We start from the raw sequence: 17,428 nt of genomic DNA, 5'->3' as shown, positions 1-17,428 counted from the left end.
CTGCAGGGGTGTGTGCAGGGGATAAGCTCTGTGTCCCGATCTCTATCCATAGAGTCTGCTCAAGTACTGCTGGTGCTTTCTAGGCTTCAGAACCTTCAAAAAGACATTGAGGCAGCAGAACACAATGAGCGTCACCACCTGCAGGTCCTCAAAGAATCTGAGACCCTCCTTGAAGCCAAGAGAGCCGAGCTGGAAAAGCTCAAAAGCCAGGTATGGCAATAGACACCTGGAACAGAAATTTCATACTGCTTTAAAACCTACTTACGTTGTTTTATGATTATGAAAGTAATACAGATTTTTTAAGACCTTTGAAATATTTTTTAGTTGTAGATGGACACAATACTTTTCTTTTATTTGTTTTTATGTGGTGCTGAGGATTGAACCCAGTGCCTCACACGTACTAGGTGAATGCTCTACCACTGAGCCTCAATCCCAGCCCCAGTAATACATGTTTGATTGTAGAAAACATTGGAAAATATGAAATAAAGTAAAAAGAATAGGGGCTGGGGATGTGGCTCAGTGGTAGAGTGCTTGCCTAGCATGTGTGAGGCCCTAGGTTCGATTCTCAACACCACATAAAAATAAATAAAGGTCCAACAACAACTAATAAAGTATTTTTTAAATAAATAAATAAATGAGGCTGTATGTCAGAAAAGTGTAGAGTCCAACAAAAGTTTAAATCCCAACTCAGTACAGTGTATTATTGTGTCAGTTTTCTGTCATTATGACAAATACCCAACATAATTAGCTTATAAATACAAAGGTTTGTGTGGTTCATAGTTTTAGAGGTTTCAGCCCATGCTCACTTGGGCCCATTGCTTTGGGCCTGTGGCAACACATTATCGTGGGAGTGTTTGGCAGCATCTGGGGAGTGAACATAGGGAAGAGGAAGAGGTGGGATCCCTTTATTCCCTTCAAGGGCCCATCCCCATGACCCGAAGGTCTCCCACTTGGCCCACTTCCCAGTGACACATTTTGGGGACTAAACCTTTAACACTGGACCAGTCACGTTAAGAGCCCACCTATGGCCATTATTGTGTAAAAGATATGAGTTTTAATACATGGTATACTTTTCTGTTAAGTATGTTTATGAACACTAGGGCATTTAAACCAAGCATAAAAGTGGTCATTTGATAAGGGCACACTATAAGTATTTTTCTCTTTTCTTCCTTTCCATGTTTATGACTGCTTTTTCTGTAAACAAATATGTATTGCTCCTAAAATTGTAAGTAATTTTTAAACTTAAAAAAGTGAATAAACTCTAAAAATTTCTGCCTAATTTACATTGCCAAGGTTGTTACCAAAATGGAATTAAGGTGTGTACACACACACACACCTTATTTTATATATATATAAGAAAGTTATTTGAAAACCATAATCTGAGGGGTAATCACTATTATCATGTTTCTGTTCTTGTGATCCAAGTGATTTTAAATATGAGAGCTCAAGGTCTTCATTAGGTATTCCATGTTCACACCCCCAAGCTTGGCCCTCCTTGTTCTTGGGACTGGGATTGAAGCTTTTGATTGCCCCCACATTCTTTAGCTGGCCTAAATAAATACTTAGTCTCCAGGGTAGCACTGAAGGTTGTGTGGCCTTTGTCAGACTTTGCATTCTTCCCTTTTCAGGTAACAAGTCAGCAGCAGGAGATTGCTATCTTGGACAAGCAGTTAGGGCATAAAAAGGAGGAGCTGCAGCTACTCCAAGAAAGCATGGTCCAGGCAAAAGCTGATCTCCAAGAAGCCCTGAGTCTGGGAGAAACTGAAGTTGCTGAGAAGTGCAGTCACATCAGGGTATGATATTCAGTAGGTTTTCTTAAGAGTCCTAGACAATGCCATTGATTTATTTTGAGGTAGTTTCATTGGTTTTCTCTGAAGAAGATGTAAATTCCTGAAACCTTGCCTCCTCCCTAATGCCATTTGGTGTGTGTTGTGTGTCCAGGCTATGCTATGTCTGCGATGTGAAGTGCACCCATATTGTTGCCTGGATATGGCTAAGGCTCTCCTGTCTCTTGCCTTTCTCATTTCATTTCTTCTCTAGGAATAGCCTTTCTGCCCTGTTACTAGCCAGATCTCACCTGATTCTTATGGCCCAGCTACCTGCTGCCTTCTCACTTTTTGCTCTGGAAGGGGTTTCTTCCTCTCCTGAGTTTGGCAACATTCTTTGTGTTTCCTCGAGCACCTTGACTTTCTAAGAGTGTGCTGGTTTCCGGCCTTACCTCTGCACTAGGGCTGCTGAGCCCCTTGAGGTCAAGGGCTATGTTGAAATCAGCCTTTCTTCCTCTACAACATGTTGCCTTGCATATGGTCAGTGCTGTGTATATATGTAAAGATGTTACTTTCTTCCATTATTCAGAAATATATTAGTGAAAAATATCGTGCTGTTATTGACATCAAAGGCAAAAATGAGCTTGTTTCTAAGTTAGAAATTCTGTGAAATGAGACAAGAACATAATTGATTTTAGAGGAATTTCAGTTCATATTTTCATAGGGGAGGGTAACTTTTTGTTTTAAACACAGGAAGTAAAATTGCTTCTGGAAGAACTGAGTGTTCAGAAAGGAGAACTGAATGTCCACATTAGTGAAAAAAAAACTCAACTTGCACTTATAAAGCAGGAAATTGAAAAAGAGGAAGAAAATCTTCAGGTAGTTTTAAGGCAAATGACTAAATACAAAACTGGTAAGTTTAAAGAACATATAAAGTTTGGTGTTGGAAATGTCTGTGTTATGGGGGAGAGAAACAGAGAGAGAAGGGAAAGCACATGGAAATAGTAGGAGACCTTCAATGATACATAGAATTATAAGAGGTTATGAGGGGCAAGGGGGAGGGAAAAAAAAGGGAGAGAATTGAACAACAGCAGGGGAGGTAGAGAGGGAAGATGGGAGGGGAGGGGAGGGGAGGGGGGATAGTAGGGGATAGGAAAGGTAGCAGAATACAACAGTCACTAATATGGCATTATGTAAAAATGTGAATATGTAACAGATATGATTCTGCAATCTGTATTTGGGGTGAAAATGGGAGTTCAAAACACAATTTGAGTCAAATGTATGAAAGATGATATATCATAAGCTATGTAATGCTTTAAATAATCAATAAAAAAAAAAGAAAAATACAAATGACCAAATAAGCCTCAATTAAAACTTAACCTTACTACTAATAAGCAAGTAAAGGCAGATTATAAAAGGAATATATTATATTCTGGCATTCGATTTAATATGGTTTATGTAAAAGTGAAATAATTATATTCATGGTTGACCAGCATATACTGACAGAAGGGCAAGTATATGCCTGCGATCCTTTGAAGTGTACACTGGAATACTCTTTCAAGGTTCAAGACTCTTAAAAAAGTCACATCTGTTGGGCCAGCAAGCCCATTTCTATTCATAACCAAATGGCATCTTTTTACATGCTTCACAGTAATGTTTATAATGACAAAAATTTGGAAACAACCAATTTAAAATGATATTTTTAATATTTAATGACATTCAAAAGTGCTCAAGAGAATAGTGAAAAATAAATAAAAACTGAATATGGAGTATAGTCCAGTTTATTTTAGAATGTGTGTGTGTGTGTGTGTGTGTGTGTGTGTGTGTGTGTGTGTGTGTGTGTTTTCCTGGAAGGAAATACTCCAAAATGCTATTGTAATGATTATCATCTTTGTATGTTGGGATAATGATATATTTTCAGTTTTTTCTTTTAATACTTTTTTGTATTTTTTCAAATTTTCTCCATGAGCAAATATTGTTATAATCAGAAAAAAGTTAATATTTAAATGTCTATATTTCAAAGGGCAAAACTATAATCATTTCAATCTTTATATAAAGTTTTTCCTATTTTGATTAAGTTTTATTTGTATAAAATGTTTTTAGTTCATTCTATTGTGGGGATATAAATGCTTTTCAAAGTAGTTCTTTATTAAATATTTTTTTAATGTTTCTAACAAATTAAATAATTAACAATACTTTTAAAAAGTTGTTTCTGTTTAATATGTAATTAGCACCATTTATTCAGCTGAACAAAATTTTTTTGATCATCTGTTATTTCTTCCAGTCAGTAGCATTATTTTTTGTTTCATTTTATAAACGTTTCCAAGTTTACTTAAAAGCATGGGCTATGCTTTGTTTCTATCCATTAGAACTAAAGAACATTTTGGACATGTTGCAACTTGAAAACAATGAACTACAAGATTTGAAGCTACAGCACGACCAGAAGGTGACTGAGTTAGAGAAGACTCAGGTCGAAGTGCTAGAGGTAATGAACAGAGATGTTGTCCCCTTAGCAAACTGAAGTCTTTCTCTTTTAGGATGTTGAGTCCCCTTTTTTCTGATTTAGGAGAAAATGGAGTTAGAGAATTTGCAGCAGGCTGCCCAACAACAGAAAGAGGAAATAGAGTGGCAGAAACAGCTCCTTGAGAGGAACAAACGGGAAGTAGATCGAATGACTGCTGAGATCCAGGCATTACAGTCATGTGTTGAGTGTTTGAGCAAAGAAAAGGAAGATCTCCAAGAGAAATGTGACAGCTGGGAAAAGAAGTTGTCACAAACCAAAAGGTGAGAGCAAGAACAAATAATATTTGGGGATCACTTTTAAAAATAAGAGTATAGGGACTCGGCATATGCCTCACTATGGAGCACTTGCCTCACATGTACAAGCCCTTGGGTTCAGTCCCTAGTCTTGCAAATAAATAAAATAAAAATAACTGAGAAGGAATTTAAAAAAACAAAATTAGAACTTACAGAAAAGGAAAAAAAATATTCAAACATGGTAGCATAATTCTGCAGTAGTGTTTTTTGGTGAATTTACTTCTAGCTTTTCTTCCCTCCTCAAAAAGACTTTTAAAAATAATCTGTTGTTGTCTTTGAAGTGAAATAACACATGCTGGAAATAAATGGAGAGAAGTACCTAATTCATTGGCTAGGAAGACAATATTGTTAAGATTTAGTTCTCCTCAAATTGTTCTATAAATTCAAAACACTGCAATAAAAAAAATCCCAGTAGCCATTCTTGTTTTTTTTTTTTTTGTAGAAATTGACACATTGATTCTAAAGTTCAAATGGAAATGCAAAGGATCTAGAATAGAATTTTTACAATTTTTTAGGCATAACACCAAAACAACTTTGAAAAAGAAACACAAAAGTTTTGGGCTAACACTACCTGACTTCAAGACTTCAGTATAAAAGTAGTAAGCAACACTGTGGTATTGGTATAAAGTAGACAAATATATCATTGGAACAGAATAGAAAGTCAGAGATAAATTCTCACATATATGGACAACTGATTTTGACCAAGATAAGGAAGTATTGTTTCAGTAAAGAAAAGATGGGCTGGGGATGTGGCTCAAGCGGTAGCGCGCTCGCCTGGCATGCGTGCGGCCCAGGTTCGATCCTCAGCACCACATACAAACAAAGATGTTGTGCCTGCCGAAAACTAAAAAATAAAGATTAAAAAATTCTCTCTCTCTCTCTCTCTCTCTCTCTCTCTCTCTCTCTCTGTCTCTCTGTCTCTCACTCTCTCTTTAAAAAAAAAAAAGATAATCTCTTTAAAAAATGTTGCTAACCCAATTGGATATCCAAAATTAAAACAATGAAACCTTGACCTGTATGTCACATTGTATACAAAAATTAACTCAAACCCGACCATAAACAGAAATGCAAAACCTAAATATAAAACCTCTAAAGAGAAAATTTTTTGTGATCTTGGGTTAAGCAAAATGTTCTTAGGTTTGGCAACTAAAAACATGATCCATAAAAAGTAAATTGAAAAAATTGAATTTCATCAAAATTTCATCGGTTCTTCAGAAGACACTGTTAAACTAGTAAAAAGGTATGACACAGACTGGGCCAGGGGTGAATCTTTGTAACCATGTATCCAATAAAGAACTTGTAACTTATATACAGACTATATATACCTAAAGAACTCTCAAAACTCAACAGTAAGAAAATAACCCAGTTTTTTTGTTGTTGTTGTTTGTTTTGTTTTGATACTAGGAATTTCCAGGGCACTTTACCACTTAGCTACATCCTCAGCCCTTTTTATTTTTTATTTTGAGATAGGCAGGGTCTCAGTAAGTTATGGAGGATCTTGCTAAGATGCTGAGGCTGGCCTCAAACCTGCAAGCCTCCTGCCTCAGCTTCCTGAGTTGCTGAGATTACAGGTGTGCACTGCCACGCCCAGCTATAACGACAGTTTTTTTAAATGGATACAAGATTTGAACAGACATTTCACTTCAGAATATATATGATGGCAAATAAACGTGATACGATGCTCAGCAACATTGCTCATTAAGGAAATACAAATTAAAACCATAAGGTAATATTCACTACACATTTATCCACATGACCATACCATATGTTATTGAAGTACTTTCATGTACAACTGATGGGAATGTAAAATGCTACGAGTATTTTGGAAAACAGTTTGGCAGTTACTTAAAAATCAGAAGTACACCTACCCAGAGATTCAGTCATTCTGCCCCTAGGTTTTGTTTTGGGTTTCTTCTTGCAGTACTGGGGATTGAACCTAGGGCCTTATGCATGCTACACTCCCAGGTATTTACTCAAGAGAATGAAAGCATATTTCTACACATAGTATGACAAGTGTTCATAGCATCTTTATTTGTAATTGCCTGCATGTCTATAAACTGGCAAATGAGTAAACGAATTGTAGTATGTCTACCGTGGAATACTGTAGGAATAAAGGGTTGATACCCAACATGGATGAATGTCAAAGTAATTGTGCTGAGTGAAAGAATCCAGACAAAAGCAAGTTTACACTTTTGGCCTCCCTTGATATGTAGAATACCTCTCAGGCATGTCTATGACATGGAAAAATCATATGACACATACCATTGTGTTTCCTGCTTTTTCACCTATCACAAGTTAGCAGTACAATTTTGATCCTCAGATATTTGGAATTCTGAATATTATCCATTTTTTATCCATGATTTTTATAAAACCTGAATTTAGTCAGTAACTTTCGAGGTTGGGGGGAATCTCCTATTTAGAAACCTGATAAGATTTCATTTAAAAAAATGAGTTCAACAATCTTGAATTTTAAGATTTATATTCATTCAGACCTTCCATAACGGTACATTGTGAAAAGGTAACACTATTCCTTAGTCATATCTTACGTGTGCTTAACTATTTCATATTGACCATCTGATTTATTTTGTGTGGTAGGGTTTTAGCAACTACAGAAGAAAATAGCAAAATGGAGCAATCAAACTTAGAAAACTTGGAATTGAATGTCATAAAACTACAGCAGGAGGTGGACCAGCTAAACAAAGACAAGCTGTCACTACTTAAGGACATTTCAGCAGTGCAGCCACAGCTTCACGGTAGGAGGCAGTAGAGCTGGAGAGATGTGATTTTCCCTGTTTGTTAAATTCTTTGTGTGATTTTTCTTATTACAGAAGTCTTCATGCAAATGGGCAAGGAGTTTCTTTCTAAAATTAGATTGTGGTAATGGTTGCCCAACTCTGAATATACTAAAAACATTTGAATTGTATACTTTAAATAGGACATGCATGATATGTGAATTATATCTCAGCTGATCTATTTTTCTAAAAACTCGAATTCATGTTCCTTAGAGAACAATTTTAAAACATAACAAAAAAGATGAAAAAAAATATTTTTTATAAAAATTTTAAAAAGTAACTCCTATTAACAGTTTGGTAAATATTCTTCCAGGTTTTCCCTAGGAGTGTATGTGTGTACTTTAATGCAAATGAAAACATGTCTTTTATTACCAAATCTTTATAATTTTTTAGGAGAAATTGCTATCTCATTCTAGCTAATAATAACTTGTTGAGCATTTATTATGCCCTAGACCTGATACATTTTCTCATTTAATCCTTATAACATTTTTAGGAGATAGAAACTATTGTTTACCCATTTACAGATGAGGAAACCTAAGCTTAGTGTTCTTATAATTTGTTCAGTCACATAACTAGTAATTGACAAAGACAGTATAGATATAAATTTAGTTCCTAAATTGTCTTCCTGAAAAGTACTAACTTTACATTTCTACCAGCAATGTAGAAGGTACATATTTTTACGTCATGCATCTCAACATTAAATATTATCTGTGAATTTTTTTCAGTACTTCAGGTTGAATCTCTACCATTGAGCTATGTGCTTAGCCCTTTTTATTTTTTATTTTTTGAGATAGGGTCTAAGTTAACCCAGTCTGGTCTCAAACTTGTTATCCTCCTGCCTCCACTCCCAAGTTGCTGGAATTACAAGTGTACGCCACTGGTGCAGCTATTTTCTGTAAAATTTTTAATGTAAGATTTTGAATATGAAAGTCTTTAAAAACCTAGGCTCCTAGCCAAGATACGGGTTGTGTATATATCCCTGTCTTTTGGCTTTTGATAAGTGAGTGTGACATTGTCATTCATTCTACAGAAATATGTTTGAATTCACTTTTGCTGTACTTTTTTGGGGAAGGTGGCTGATGAAAATCTGTCATGTATACATACACGTATATTATTTTATTAAAATGTTGTTTCTGTAGAAAAACGAGAAGCAGTGAAGTCACTACAGGAGGAACTAGCTAATGTCCAAAACCATTTGAACTTAGCAAAACAGGTAAGGCTAACAAGTAGAATCTTCTGTTAGTATCCCAAAGGCACGCAGACAATTGGGTAATATAACAAAAAAGTCAAGTAAGCTGGTTTCCATTCACATCAACAGATCATAGGGCCATTTATATAATGCAACCCTCAAATAATATTTTGGTACAGAGCTGTGGGTTTTTTTTGTGGCCCTAGAACTCTTGATTCAAATGAAGTTTTACTCAAAACAAATACGTATAGCTAGACCAGAGTAATGCAGTTCCTCTGCAGCTCCTCCAGGGCCAAAGGGAACAGGCAAGACTTCCAGATAAAGCTTAGAACTGATTACTTATTGAACAACAGAGCAGGATGTTGGATAGGGGAGATTCTTGATCCTGTAAATTCTCATCATCTTCCTTAAGGTGTTGTCCTGTGAGAATAGTGCTAAAACCGGATTTTCAAAGAACTTCAAGCAAATTCTGGGTCTCATTTTCTTCTACATAAATTAGAAGTTAGATTTAACATCTAAATTCTTTTCCTTATACCTTAAAGATTGTGCTTCTGAGAAGTATAAAACTTAAAATAGTCTACTTTTAAAAAATCCTACAAAGGTTCTTGTGAATATTATTGTGAGAAATATGCTTTAAAATGCTTAATTTGGGTTCCTTTAAGAGGCATTTAATTTTCTGAACAATGCTGTGAGGTAGCTTGTTGTTTTTTGTTTTCCTCCTACCCACCTCAGTGACAAGGCAGATAAGCTGAGAGGAGCTGAGTATTTTGGTGGTTTTTTGACTCCTTATTTTTTAGGCACTAAAAAAGAGGAAAGCCAGCAATTAGTTTGATTCCTGAATTCTTCTGTAAGTTTGTTGAGATAAAGGCTATGGAAACTATGCTTCTCATTTCATCAAATTTGGTAGATGGTGGATTGGCACTGGCCACTCCCGGTAGCTTTGTGAGTCCTTTCAGTTTGTTCTTCTACCTGCAGGACCTGCTTCATACCACCAGCCGTCAGGATTCACTGCTTGGTGAGCAGACCCGGCTGCAGAAGGACATCAGTGAGTGGGTAGAGAGGTTCGAGAACTGTCAAAAAGAAGCAGAAGCTAAACAACAACAACTCCAAGCGCTTCAGAGTGAGATCGAAGAAAACAAGCTGAAGCTAGACCAGCAAGAAATGGTACTACACATTCACGATTATACATGAAAGGAGCCTTCTATTACTTGTATGAGCTTTCTCCTGTGGCAGAAAGCTGCTGGGAAGCCCCTCCCCGTGGCCTTTGTGTCTCTCTAACGTGCAACTAGGTGTGACTTTTACACCAGCTCTGTGACTCTGTTGTGATAAATATACATGATGGTCCCTTAAAGTCATAGGACATTGATCCTGTAAAGAATCTTAATGCCACGTGCTCTTTGCTGCTTAATCTTCTCACGCTACCCAGGTGACTTTCCAGCCCTTGCGTCATCACTTTTGCAAAGGATTTTTCTGGCCTGTGGGCCAGAGTACTGGAATCTGTTGTACTGGAATCTGTCTCATGTTCATCTGGGACATTATTATGAGCTACTTTTTATTATGAGTATTTATTATGACTAAGATTTTTCTCCATTAAGATGTTTCAGAGACTTCATAAAGAGAGAGAGAATGAAGAAAGTAAATTAGAAGCCAGTAAAGTAACACTGAAGGAGCAGCGGCACCAGCTGGAAAAAGAATTAATGGACCAGAAAAGCAAACTGAACCAGGTGCTCATGCAGATGTCAGTGGCAGAAGAGCGCGTGAGGACTCTGCAAGAAGAGGAGCGGTGGGGGGAGACCCTGGAGAAGACGCTCTCCCAGACCAGTGTGTACCCTGAAATGAATCAGGGGCAGGGATGGGGCAAGGGCAGGGAAGGTGGAAGGGTAGCTCTGCTGGTTGTCTTGTAAAGTGTGTGAAGGACCCAGGCCCCAGCCAGGGCCCAGGAAGGGGCAGGAGAGCAAAGCAGGAGAATGGCAGCCCTGTGAGAGATGCAGAGACAGGAGCAGAGACGCAAAGGGAACATGTACCTTTCTGGAGAAGTTTGATCCTAAGACTGCCTCCTTTGTTACCACGAGAAAGTGGAATATTGAGGCAAAGAAGTGTGGAAGACACTCTCAAGTACACTTTGAGCTTTAGGAATAATGATCCGTTTTGCTCAGCCAGTCGAACAATATTAACAATTCTTCTGTCCTCAGTTGACATAGTAAATGGTAAAGAATACAGGTATTTGCCTTTGAATCAGTTTACTCCTGCTTGAACCTTATGTAAATGAAGTTGGTTTGAAAATCCAGGACACATGGTCATCAATAAATAATTTTTATCTTTCTTAGGCCACAGAGTTTAATAGTGCTCAGAAAATGTTATGGTTCTGGTGCCTGAAAGGATTGTCACTCATTTTCCCCTAGCAACTCACAATACACCCAGACCCAGTCATTTCATAATGAAAATGAGACTAAACAAATATGCTGAATTCTCACTGTAGCAGAGGTGTTGAAAAGTGAAGTCTGGGTAGGGTGCTACTCTAAATAGGGTGATAAGAAAAATATTTTTTTAAATGTTACTCTTATTTGTAAGCATTTTTATTGAGTGCTTACTCTGTCCCCAATATTTACATATGTGATTCCAGCAGAATACAAGGCAGTGTGTTCCTCACAGTGTGCTCCTCATCTGTAACACGGGGCTCAGGCCACTGTAAGAACCAGCTCCAAATCCTGTGCCTTTTCAACTGCACCGCCTCCTGTGTAGGAGGAAGTACTGGTGTGCTTCCCTTTAATCAAATCAAAGTCCACAAGCCAGGCGCAGTCAAGCACTCCTATTCTCCAAGCTACTTGGAGGCTGAGGTAGGAGGATAGAAAGTTTGAGGTCAACCTCAGTAACTTAGACCCTGTCTCAAAAAAAAGGGGGGCGGGGACTGGGATGTAGCTCAAGGGTAAAACACCCATAGGTTCAATCCCCAGTACCAAGTCAAGTTGTTTTTTTTTTAAAAATAACTTTATTTTATTTGTTTATTCTTTTTATTTTTTATGTGGTGCTGAGGATCGAACCCAGGGCCTCACACATGCTAGGCAAGCACTCTACCACTGAGCCACAATCCCACCCCAAATCAAGTTTTATTAAAAAAAAAAAAAAATCAGCAGTCTGTTGCATGTTTCCTGCACCTCAGTATGGGACTGTATTTATTCTCATTTGTCTCAGAGACTCAAAGGAAGGATAGTTTTTGTCACTTTGGGATCAGGCCTCCAAGAACCAGTTACTTCAGGATGTACCTTACCTGGATCTTTCCTGGTCTTTGGAGTGGTCAGGGCAAACTGGTGAGGTGTGGTAATGGAGGGTAGCTCCAAGTGGACAGCCTGTCACCTTGTGAGGAAAGGAAAGATCTGCCTGCAGCTGCCTCAGGGCCTCCTGCTGAACTTTGTAAAATGCTTATTTCAGAGCTGCAGCTTTCAGAACGGGAGCAGCAATTAATGGAAAAGTCGAGTGAGCTACGGGCTCTACAGAAAGAGACAGATGCTATGAGGGCAGACTTCAGTCTCCTGCGGAACCAGTTTTTAACAGAGAGAAAGAAAGCTGAGAAGCAGGTGGCCAGCCTGAAGGATGCACTCCAGGTCCAGCGGAGCCAGCTGGAGAAAAACCTCCTTGTGAGTAGCTGCTGCCCTGGCATTGTATGAGGTTATGATGCAGTTAAGCCCTCAGCCTGCAGCACCAGTGCAGAGAACGTTAATAGCCCACCAACCACCCCTTACCCAGCTACGGGTATTGCTGTGTTCATGGAGATTGACTCTTGAAGCTCGTGGTAAGTTTTGCGTGAGACTCCACTGCTGCCCCAGAGTAGCTTTGGCTGCTGCCTGGAGAGCATCCCATGAACTAGTGTCAGCACAAAGTCGAGACAGCTTCTGCTGTGGCCCACTGTGGGGATGAGGGCGTTGGAGAGGGCTTGGAAGACATTTGTACCCAGCTGTAGTCATTGCTTACAAATTATTCTCATCCTGGCCTTTTCAGTCAGCATTAACATTAATCATTATCCTAAACTAGGAAGCTCAATCTACTATGCTTTTATCCCTGAAATAAATTCAGGTGGTGATAATCAAATAGTTTGGAGCCATTTGTGATAGGTGGGGGCAGGTGAGCTCAGTGGTTTCACAAATAATCCTCTGGTTGGATTGAGGGAGCCCTGTTATATGAAAGGAACTTCTAAACGGTATGTGTTTCCAGAGGGTGATATTCTTACAACTATCGATAGACAAGGTACTGTAAACACAGAATATAGATGTTTAAAATTTAATCCTTCCAATAACACTGATGATTGATTGGTACTGTTGTTCCCATTTTACAGACAATGGAGACTCAGAGAAAGTAACTTATCAAAGATGCAGCAGATCTGGGGTTCAGACTTTGGTGTAATAGATTGACATATGTGTACTCCCAGCTATACTCTGCCTACCCCAAAGAAGTAAATAGACTTATCCCCATTTTACAGCCTGAGAAGCTGAGGCCAGGAGGAGATGAAGTTATAGAGCTAGTGAGTATATGAGCCAATAGCAGCAACACCGCCATGTTTGGACCACAGAGTCATTTTTCTCCTGTTCTAGGAGCAAAAACAGGAGAAGAGTTGCATGCAGAAGGAGATGGCGACGATGGAGCTGGTAGCCCAGGACAACCATGAGAGGGCCCGGCGCCTGATGAAGGAGCTCACCCAGATGCAGCAGGAATACCTGGAGCTCAAGAAACAGGTGTGTGACCAGGACCTTCTTCTGGCCAGCCTGGGCAGGAAGGGTCAGTAAACACTCCTTGCCCTCAGGACTCCAACAGGTTGTAACGGATTTGGTATCTTTTAAGAGGATTATTTCTTTATGGAAATCATGAAAGACTGGTTATAAGAAGGTTCTGTAAAAACAGATTTGACTTAAAATTTTGAAATGTAACTCCCCAAGGGAAAAAAGTATTTGTTAAAAATGTGCTTTTAAAATTCTCTTAAAGGGGCTGGGTTGTGGCTCAGGGGTAGAGTGCTTGCTGGGTGTGAGGCACTGGGCTCAATCCTCAGCACCACAGAAAAATAAATAAATAAAGCTATTTTGTCCATCTACAACTAAAAAAAAAAAAAAAAGATTCTCAGCACATCTGTAATCCCAGAAGCTGAGGCAGGAAGATCACAAATTCAAAGCCAGCCTCAGCAAAAGCGAGGCACTATGCAACTCAGTGACACCCTGTCTCTAAATAAAGTGCAAAATAGGGCTAGGGATGTGGCTCAGTAGTCGAGTGCCCCCGAGTTCCGAGTTCAATCCCTGGTCCCCCTGCCACACACACACAAAAAATCTCTTAAAGCTGGATGCACACCTATAATCTTGTAATCTGAGCTACTTAGGAGGCTGAGGCTGGAGGCTTACAAGTTTGAGGCCAGCCTGAACAACTGAGATGTCTCAAAGTAAAAAATAAAAAGGGCTGGGAATGTAGTTCAGTGGTAGTGCATCCATGGGTTCATCCCTCAGTACTTTAAAAAAAAAAAAAAACTAATACTAAAATTTAAAATTCTCCAAGCTTTTTATGTTAGTTATTGAAAGGGAAAAAATGGTAATTCTTTAACATAAAACTTTATCATGGCCCAAAGAAATACGTTAAAATGTTAGTTTTTATGCCAGAAACAAGTCTAGTAACATAATTCCCAGATAAGAAAAAATGATCCAGGGGAAAACTTTGATAACGTGTAACAGGTGGAAAGCACAAAACCAGTTCATGCTTGGAGTTGTCAGCCTGGGCAACACGGGAGACCCATCTCAAACACACACATCTTTAAATTGAACCATCATAAGACAGGGATTGTCTGCAGTTGATATCTACAGAACTTTATAAATACTAGACGCATTCAATAGCTGACCTCTAAGTAAGTCCCAAACCTTATTCAGTATATTTAACTCTATTTAGATGGCAAACCAAAAAGATCTGGAGAGAAGACAAATAGAAATCAGTGATGCAATGAGGACACTTAAGTCTGAGGTTAAAGACGAAATAAAAACCAGCTTGAAGAATCTCAACCAGTTTCTTCCAGAACTACCAGAAGATATAACAGCTATTTTGGAAAGAAATGGAAACCTAGAAGGAGAGTTGGAAAGCTTAAAAGAGAACTTTCCATTCACTGTGAATGAGAGACCATTTGAAGAAAAGCCAAATTTTTCCCAAGTTCACATAACGGTAAGAGTGTATCCTGCTATTCCCTCAGCTTCATAGAAGGATAGTTTGTTTCCACCTCCTCCATCCTCCAGTTAAGCTAAAATCAGGTTTGGAGGTGCGGGGGTAGGAAAGGCTGGTTGTCTCCCACCCATGATACTGGGTGACTCATGGATGTCTCCCTTTTCCTTTTGCAAAAGGATGAGCACTGGCGCGGGGAGGCACTCCGAGAGAGACTGCGGCACCGTGAAGATCGACTCAAGGTTACCCTTTTAAAAAAAAATAAGAACCAGTCTGGAGGCGTGGCTCAGTGGTAGAGCACTTGCCTAGGATACACAAGGCCCTGGGCTCACCCCCAGCATCACAAAACAAAACAAAATGGTTTGAGATGCTTGGCACTTTGGGGAAAATGGGGGAAATTTCTCATTCACAAGCTGCTCTCACATCCACAATTTTGCAGCACTGAGAAGTTTATAGATGACACGGTTGAAGTTCAGAGAAGTAGACGTCATACAACAGTGATTGACAGTCAGTGTTCAAGATTCTAGGGCTGGGGTGTAGCTAGTGATGGGTGGAGTTGAAATGAGGGAGGTAGAATGAAAAGACAGGACTCACCTTTAGGGAATGGCTGCCCTACACAGCATGGCCTGCGAGGGAACAGTACTGCAGCATTGAGAGGAGCCCTGTGACTTCCAGTGACTTTCTCCCACCACACATGGCTGCTTTAATTTTAGTCAGTTATATAATTAAATCAAGTTAAAAATTCAATTCTTCAGTTGCTACATTTCATGTGCTTAGTAGCCATAGTAGGCGGAAATCCTAAGCATTGCTACAGTGGAAAGAATGGGCTGGGTCAAAGATCCAGTTAATGACAACATAGATGGTAAAAGTTGTGTCCACAGGGGTGTCCATCCTTCCCTGGCAGCTCCTTCAGTTGTTTTTAAGGACTCAGCATTTCCAGCAGTCACTCCTGCTCCACGAGGGTCAGGCTGGCCTGTCAGATGTGGAGCGTGAGAAGCTGTGACTTCTGCATAAAACCCTGTTTTGTCTAACCCTTTTCAGGCCCAGCTTCGACGCTGTATGTCCAAGCAAGCAGAAGTATTAATCAAAGGAAAGCGGCAGACTGAGGGCACTTTACATAGTCTGAGGAGGCAAGTGGATGCGTTAGGAGAATTGGTCACCAGCACCTCTGTAGATTCAACATTGTCACCCAGTTTGTCTCACCTGGAGTCTTCGCTTGCAGATGACTCTCACCCTGGGCAAAGTCAGGTAAGAGGAAGCCCTTAGAGTTTAATATGTTACTTGGGAAGTACTTGAAACTTTGAGGCACACGATCTGCGGAGGACTCAGCGTCAGAGGACTCAGGATCTAAATGCCACCTTCTGATCTGGAAAATTTGTCTTAGCAGATTCAGTATTTTGTGGCCTGTGGGAGAACTGGAATTGCCTAGCTCATAGAAATCCAAAAAAATAAACTGATGGCTTAGCAAGTAGATTAGCACTGAAGAGTGCATGACCTGACAGCAATGCAATTAATTCTATTCTTCCTGTCCTCCATTTCCAGATTTCCTTATTTTCTACGTGGTCAATGTAAAGATCTTAGACCTATGAGGCCAGTTTGAGTCTGAGTTTAGTTTGTCTGTTTCCCTGTGTCCTGGGGAAAGATGATTATTAATAATAGTGCCTAATATTATTTTGCAGTAAAAATTTTGAACTGTAACAAACTGAATTTCATAAAGGTTTTCTGTGTGAGACTTACACACCTATGTTAACACTTTACAGATAACAGCCCATTTTATCCTTACACTCTGGGATGTCTTTTTATACTAAAAAGATAAATGACCTGATTAAGGTTGTAGCAGAAGACAAAACCACTATTAAGGTCTGATCTGAGCTATTTATTGTAATGGTCGAACCACAAGGAACATTCAAGGTTAACTTCTTTAATAGGCCAAAGAGGAGCAAGTGACTTACCTAGGTCACAAAGCTAATTAGTAGCAGAACCAAGATTTGAATATGATTTCCTTAACTCTGCAGTGGGACCCTAGTGCAGAAAAGGCCAGAACCATCATGGCCTTAGGGCAGTTAAGGAAGAGTGTGAAGCACTGGGCATGGAAACATAGGTGGGCTCTGTAGCAGCCCAGTTGTGAGAAGAGCACATGGAGGTTTAGGGGCCAGGTTTAATTATCAGCTCAAGATTGCATCCAGAAGAACTCCGATGCTCTGAATGCCAGAAAATGAGAGATGTTGGAGCATGAGTAGGACAAAGCTGTTGGAATTGTTTAAAAATCTGGGGCTGAAATCCAGCCTTCTGTGGGATAAAGGTTTGAACTAGCTTGGAGTGGGGGGCTGGCCTTTGGGCCTGATGTTTTATACATTTCTTTTCAGGGCTCCTTCCAGGTTCTACAAGGTCCATCAGAACTGCCAGTCAGTTACCAACACGGATGCCATTAACAGCTTCCTGCTCATAGGGTACGTGTTAAAGAGTTCTATTTCTTTTCCACCCCCCTCCTTACGTACTGGGGACTGAACCTGGGGCCTTCAATGGTAGGCAAGCACTCCTCTACCACTGAGCCACATCTCTAGCACATGAGATCTTTTAAAACCAAGCACTTTTAATTGGAAAATCTTCAATTCCAGAGGTCTTTTTTTTGTTGTTGTTTACTCAGCTTTTTCTTTTTTTTTTTTTTTGATTATTTAAAGCAT

The 17,428-nt window shown here is 39.3% G+C and overlaps 1 protein-coding gene across 1 annotated transcript in view; it reads left to right on the top strand.

Moving 5' to 3' along the window:
- Positions 1–17,428, top strand: part of CNTRL (centriolin) — an 83,005-nt gene that overhangs the window by 62,191 nt on the left and 3,386 nt on the right. Inside the window, 15 exon segments of the mRNA XM_081279271.1 lie at positions 84–210; positions 1,629–1,793; positions 2,520–2,679; positions 4,136–4,251; positions 4,333–4,550; positions 7,179–7,336; positions 8,515–8,588; positions 9,540–9,728; positions 10,160–10,385; positions 11,994–12,199; positions 13,151–13,291; positions 14,481–14,747; positions 14,924–14,986; positions 15,786–15,992; positions 17,111–17,194. Coding sequence (XP_081135397.1) covers positions 84–210; positions 1,629–1,793; positions 2,520–2,679; positions 4,136–4,251; positions 4,333–4,550; positions 7,179–7,336; positions 8,515–8,588; positions 9,540–9,728; positions 10,160–10,385; positions 11,994–12,199; positions 13,151–13,291; positions 14,481–14,747; positions 14,924–14,986; positions 15,786–15,992; positions 17,111–17,176 — 2,383 coding nt within the window. The 3' untranslated portion in view covers positions 17,177–17,194.

The sequence above is a fragment of the Spermophilus citellus genome (genome assembly GCF_964194105.1).
Source record: "Spermophilus citellus genome assembly, chromosome: 2".
Taxonomy (NCBI): domain Eukaryota; kingdom Metazoa; phylum Chordata; class Mammalia; order Rodentia; family Sciuridae; genus Spermophilus; species Spermophilus citellus.
Note: the sequence above shows the minus strand (reverse complement) of the source record. Positions and strands in the feature narration are given on the sequence as shown.